General features: G+C 42.5%; 1 protein-coding gene across 10 annotated transcripts in view; it reads left to right on the forward strand.

Annotated features, from left to right (window-relative positions):
- Positions 1–6,146, forward strand: part of unc13a (unc-13 homolog A (C. elegans)) — a 50,165-nt gene extending 44,019 nt beyond the window's left edge. For 9 of the 10 annotated variants that reach the window (XM_020624231.1, XM_020624234.1, XM_020624232.1 and 6 more), the window contains 3 exons: positions 3,772–3,864; positions 4,923–5,082; positions 5,180–6,146. In XM_020624231.1, coding sequence (XP_020479887.1) covers positions 3,772–3,864; positions 4,923–5,082; positions 5,180–5,468 — 542 coding nt within the window. In that variant the 3' untranslated portion in view covers positions 5,469–6,146. The remainder of the gene's footprint in view (positions 1–3,771; positions 3,865–4,922; positions 5,083–5,179) is intronic. The other variant, XM_020624235.1, reaches the window with a different exon arrangement.
- Positions 6,147–6,585: the final 439 nt, after the last annotated feature.

Below are 6,585 nucleotides of genomic sequence, written 5' to 3' on the forward strand. Positions count from 1 at the left end.
GAACGGTCACATCGGCAAAGGAGGTGGAGAACATGGTCCATTCGGACTCAATGTCTCTAACCTCCCTCAAGATCTAGTCGAAGCTCTGCCGGAGGTGGGAGATAAAGATATTCCCGACAGGGGGTTCTGCCAAATGTTCCCAATAGACCCTCACAGTACATTTGGGTATGCCAAGTCTGTCCAGCTTCCTCCCCCGCCATCAGATCCAACTAACAACCAGGTGGTGATCAGTTGACAGCTCCGCCCCCTCTTCACCCGAGTGTCCAAGACATACAGCCAGAGGTCAGATGAAACAACCACAAAGTTGATCATCGACCTCTGGCCTAGGGTGTCCACCAGTGCATGTGGCACTGCCACGCTTATGCTTGAACATAGTGTTTGTTATGGACAAACTGTGACTAGCACAGAAGTCCAATAACAGAACACCACTCAGTTTAGATGGGGGGGGGGCATTTCTCCCAATCCCGCCCCTCCAAGTGTCACTGTTGTTGCCCACGTGAGTGTTGAAGTCCCCCAGTAGAACAACAAAGTCCCCAGTCAGGGCGCTTTCCAGCACCCCTCGCAGATACTCCAAGAAGGCCAGGTATTCTACATCACGACAGTGAGAGACCTATCTCCAAAGGCGCAGGGGAATGACCCTCTCGTTCACCGGGGTAAACTCCAACACATGGCGGCTAAGCTGGGGGGCTATAAGCAAGCTCGCACCAGCCTGCCACCTCTCACCACCGGGCAACTCCAGAGAAATGGAGAGTCCAGCCTCTCTCTCGAGGATTGTGGTTCCAGAGCCCAAGCTGTGCATGGAGGCGAGACTGACTTAGTGGACATTTGTAGTGCTGCCCTAGCATGGTTTAAATCATATCGGGTAGATCGGTGTCTGTCGGGTTGGCAGATGTTGAATCTTTGACAACCCCTATTTTATCTGGGGTCCCACAGGGCTCCATTTTGGGGCCTTTGCTTTTTTCATTGTATTTACTTCCCCTTGGTTCTGTTTTTAGAAACATGGGGTGTCTTTTCATTGTTATGCTGACGAGGTCCAGATTATTATGCCACTGAGTAAGGACACTTACTCAATACAACCGCTTTTAGCATGTCTTGCCGATATTAAGGTCTGGATGTCGTTAAATTGTTTAAAGTTAAATGATGCTAAAACTGAGGTTATAGTATTTAGCCAGAATATGTCTGGTGAGCCTCCTCCTGTAGACTTAGGTTTCTTGGGGCACTATGTGGGGCACTGATAAAATAGACTCCGATTTGAAAATGAAGAGCCAGATAAATGCGATCGTAAAATCTGTTTTTTTCTATTTAAGGCAGTTAGTGAAAGTAAAACCCTTTTTGTCACGGCAGCATTTTGAGACAGTGATCCATGCGTTTATTACATCTCGTATGGATTACTGTAATGCTCTGTATGCTGGAGTTAGTCAATCGGGGTTGAGGCCACGCACATTCCCACCAACCTCAAAAACTATAACAAGCTGCTTTTATTGGTAGTACTGTTATCGTTGTTGTCATTTATTTATTTTTTCTCTCCTTCTCCCTTTCTTGCCCTTCATAGACTGCTCAAGTTGGAAATACCCACACTTCACAGCATCATACACCACAATCTTGTAAAACACTCTACATCTTTTTGTAATGTCATGCATCCTATGGCCGGACTTATTTTGTTAATGTGTTACTTTGTTTCAATAAAAAAAAAAAAATAAATAAAAATAATTTAAAAAAAAAAAGAGAGAGAAAAACTACTGTAAAACTCAAAAAAGAGGTTTTCAGTAGTGGTTAAATTTCATAATTCACTTTTATGTACAGTAGAAATTATTATGGTCTTTCTTTGCTTCTAGAGGAGGTGGAGGTGTATATAAATAGAAACATAGTGTCTTTAGCTTTCCGCTAGCTGTTGCACATCTTTGACTGGATAGTTTTTCCAACCATGTTAGAGTACAGTAGATGACTCAGCAGCAGCAGTTGAATGAACAAAGCCCAATGGAATCTGTTCCTATAAACTCAGCTGCTGCTTAAAGAGGACTTTGAACTGGCATTCTCATGCACCCCTGGCTCTGTGCTGTATTATTTGCAACAAAAATAATCAAGGGCCACTTGTGATTATGCAGAACTCAGGTGATGTTTTGGCACAATGACAGCACAAGATTTAATTTGTTTGATTTAGATTTAATATCTATTCTGATGAAAATTTGCAATATGGTGCAAAATATGTATCTCTGATTGCTGTTTGTTGAATAAGAAAAAGCTTGCATTTTCTTGGCAACGTGTCCCTGCTTTCCAGCCAGCAAAGTTTTCTTTCTAATCTTTTATGGACGTCTTCCACAGAGCAGATAAGGCCAGCTGGATGACTGCTGCTCTCTTTGGTCCTGTTGGCAGTGAGACCAATAAACTCATAATACTCTCTGGAGAGATGCTGAGAGCTGCATGCCAGGAACACTGCCGTCTAACTCCCACAGACACCTTGTTCAGTGGGTAGATGGCTGAAAACGCACACAGGCTGCTGGTTGGTGCCACAAAGATACCGTTCACTGAGTGAAGACACTAATTAAAACATTGAAAATTAATGTCCATCTGTCACCACATCCTTCTGGAATTGTATCTGGACTTAAACCACCTGTTTACATGCTGCACAGAGAGCCAGAGGAAAGATTTGTCCGCCATTTCCCTCACAGGCAAGGCTTAGTGCCTGACTAGACCAATCTAAACAGGTGGTCATCTTCTCCTTAGCTGAGGCATTTTGGGTGGAGGATGCACACATGGAGCAATAGTTTTGCTCTTTGCGGTTTAAATTCAAAGATGAACCTCAGACTTGAGCCATCTGCACTCCTAGGTATATCACAAATAAAAGTTGAGTTCTCCAGACTCGTGGTCCTTCACACAGCAGTTTTCTTTAGCGAGCTGGGTCTCAGTAGTGTCATTCTTCACCAACATCTGAGAGGTTGAACTGCTTTTCTCTCCTGTGAGCTCATTCCCCTTTCTTGTCATTCCTCTTACCATGCTTGGGTAAAATTCTTTACCAAGGAATGGGTGTGTCCACCTGAGTAGATCCATCTGAGCATGTCTTGACTTGATCTACGAATGTCAGGGGGAACCACACTGTCGGCTTCTCTCCTTACTTCTTTTCTGCCTCTTACCAACCACCCTGCATCTGTACAGACACAATGAATCTGTGAGTGGGCACACTGTTTTCACTGGATCCAAATTGTTACCTCTCGAATGCTGAATCTGTATAAATGCTATTCAGTCAGAGTCTAATGACAATGCAGAAGGATTGCTGAAGGAAATAATGTTATTTCAGATCAGTGCAACACTAGCCACTGGACTGTTGTTGTGTTGCATTGTTTGGAAATGCTTCACCATTCCAACAGGACTCATCAGTTAATGTATCACATTTCATGAGAAAGAATGACAGTGCTGCCTATATTAAAACAATTATGCCCACTCACAGTAGCTTTCTCTGACTGTCCATTTCCAGACCACCAACATCTGCACAAACAGATCACTGCTGTATTTTAAATCCACCTGTTACACAGTGATTATTTTCAAAATGTTTTGGTAATCAGTATTCTGCCTAATATCCACAATATTGTAGACAAATTCATTTCAACTTTAAATGTGCAAAATTGAAATGGACTTTGTCTGTAACCTCATTTTTATACCAGGGCACAGTGGCTTGTGTTGGTGACTGGTCTGTGATCGGGGCACAAGGTGTTCAAGGTCTCACATTCAAAGGTATCAATAGCACCCTTCTTCACTGTCTGTCTGTTGTGTCAGGCTCTGGAGTGGACGACGCCGTCGGAGAAGTGTCCATCCATGTGGAGATTTTCACTCACCCTAACACTGGAGAGCACAAGGTCACAGTGAAAGGTAATGAAAAAGGTTGTTTTTTTTTTACCTTTTCATTTTCATATGCAGCAACTGAACAATGGATGAGTATGCAGAGCACTGCAAATAATAGTTTGACTAAACAATCCCAACTCTAGGTCCACTTACTGGGGTTTTCTTGGCTTTCAATGATATTATATGGCTTCCATTAGCTTCCAGATTTTGCTGAGTTATGATAGAGATTGTCCTAAATGTTCTATGGATGAAATATTAGCTACTGATTCACACATGCCAACAGATCCATCTCCATGGCAGCTGAACAAACTCCATTTTCAAAGGTCATGTCATGTGCTTGAAATCCATGGAAAAAGCTAGAAAGGGGGCCTTGATGCTTAAAAGCAGAATTGTATTTTTGTTTAAATTTGACCAGTTATTAATGAGTTGGCTTAAGATATGCAGTACTATTTTAGTTAATTTACACATAAAATTAAAACCATAAAGTTCTTCTTCATTGCACAAAAGATCAATGCAACCAAAATTAGATGAAAAAGAAGGTGAAGTTCTTGTTTTTAAATCAACTTCAGTAACAGCCAAGAACCTTCTTTATAATAATTTTTATGAAGAGATAGCAGATTACATGGAGGCATATTTAACCTCTCTCTACATTTAAGTAAACATTTTCTGACTTTATTCAGTCAGTTGTACCTATTTTGCAAAAGAGATTAAAGCCTAAATGATTGCTGAGACAATGGACAGTCCGACAGAAAAAAGAAGCTTTATGTTCTAGTGTCAAAGGCAGAAACATAGTAGGAAGCCACACTATGTAAAACCCTGTAGGATACCAGCATAAATGGCCAACTGCTTTTCAGCTGCCAAAGAAAAATTTGAGTTTGCATTAAAATAAAATCCCAGTCCTTCTCGGTCAAAAGTGAATATGAGACCAGAGGGCGAGCCGGTGTTTTCTTGCTCTGAATTTTCTGTTCACTCACACTCACAACCACATTTCATACACTTCCTCCACATGAATCTCTCTTTCGCTCAACCACACCTTCCCAATCATTTCCTTCCACCTCCTCTCTTTCTCTCTCTCTCTGTCTCAGTGGTGGCTGCCAATGATCTGAGGTGGCAGACGCAGGGAATATTTCGGCCATTTGTGGAGGTCTACATCATCGGCCCTCACCTCAGTGACAAGAAGAGGAAATATGCCACAAAGTCCAAGAACAACAGCTGGGCTCCTAAATACAACGAAACCTTCACTTTGTGAGTAATAACCATGCTGTTAAAGGTCATTTTGGAAATTTCAATGTGTTACTCATTGTTACTCAATGTGTTAACTCATCTCTCCTGTCCGTTGCAGCACCCTGAGTAACGAGGTGGGTCCTGAGTGCTATGAGCTGCAGGTGTGTGTGAAAGACTACTGCTTTGCCCGAGAGGACCGCACAGTGGGCATGGCCGTCCTGCAGCTGAAGGACATGGCCTCCAAAGGCAGCGTCGCCTGCTGGTTGCCACTGGGCAAACGCATCCACATGGATGAGACAGGTCTCACTGTCCTGCGCATCCTCTCCCAGCGCAACAATGATGATGTGGCCAAGGAATTCGTGAAGCTCAAGTCTGACCAGCGCTCTGCAGAAGAGGGACGCAGCTAAAAGGCCAAAACTAAATTCAAAACGACTGGTGTGAAGCCCAATCAAACATCATCACCTACTGCCCTGGGGTTCTGTGGAGCTGCTGCTAGCCACTGCCATGATGATCTAGTACTGTAAATACATTCAGTGGAAGACACAATGAAGTAAATTAAAATTAAATAAGTAAATTTCTTCCCAAAAAAAAAGCACCAGTGGCTTTATTGTTGCAGATAATATCAACCAACCATCCTTTTGATGAACAATACATTGAGTTTAATCATCAAGTGTAGATCTGCTTTCATCTGTTTATAGAGGTTAGTCATTCCATTGCATAACACACATACACACTGGGCAGGGTGAGAAATATTGTATCTTGTAGCCTTTAATATTTCAGCTTTTTCTCTTCCTTTTTTCCATTACACTCCCCCACCCCACCACTTTCCAATTCCTCTCATCCTTTTCCTGGCCTGCACCCACGCAGAGAAGTGCCAACAGATAATCCCTGCCCTAAGCATAACAGGACCCACTATACCACTGGCCCATTATAACAACAACAGGTGCATGGCCTCAGACGTTCCAGACACATCGTGGGGGAGCACATTTAGAATCAAAGCACTATTTAGTTATGACCACTTTAATATTTATTTACTGCTTTCTTCCAAATTACAGTGGGTACGGAAAGTATTCAGACCCCCTTAAATTTTTCACTCTTTGTTATATTGCAGCCATATGCTAAAATCATTTTTCATTTTTTTCCTCATTAATGTACACACAGCACCCCATATTGACAGAAAAACACAGAATTTTTGACATTTTAGCAGATTTATTAACAAAGAAAAACTGAAATATCACATGGTCATAAGTATTCAGACCCTTTGCTCAGTATTTAGTAGAAGCACCCTTTGGAGCTAATACAGCCATGAGTCTTTTTGGGAATGATGCAACAAGTTTTTCACACCTGCATTTGGGGATCCTCTGCCATTCCTCCTTGCAGATCCTCTCCAGTTCTGTCAGGTTGGATGGTAAACCTTGGTGGACAGCCATTTTCAGGTCTTTCCAGAGATGCTCAATTGGGTTTAAATCAGGGCTCTGGCTGGGCCATTCAAGAACAGTCACGGAGTTGTTGTGAAGCCACTCC

The sequence above is a fragment of the Monopterus albus genome, unplaced genomic scaffold (assembly GCF_001952655.1).
Source record: "Monopterus albus unplaced genomic scaffold, M_albus_1.0 scaffold323.1, whole genome shotgun sequence".
Lineage (NCBI taxonomy): Eukaryota > Metazoa > Chordata > Actinopteri > Synbranchiformes > Synbranchidae > Monopterus > Monopterus albus.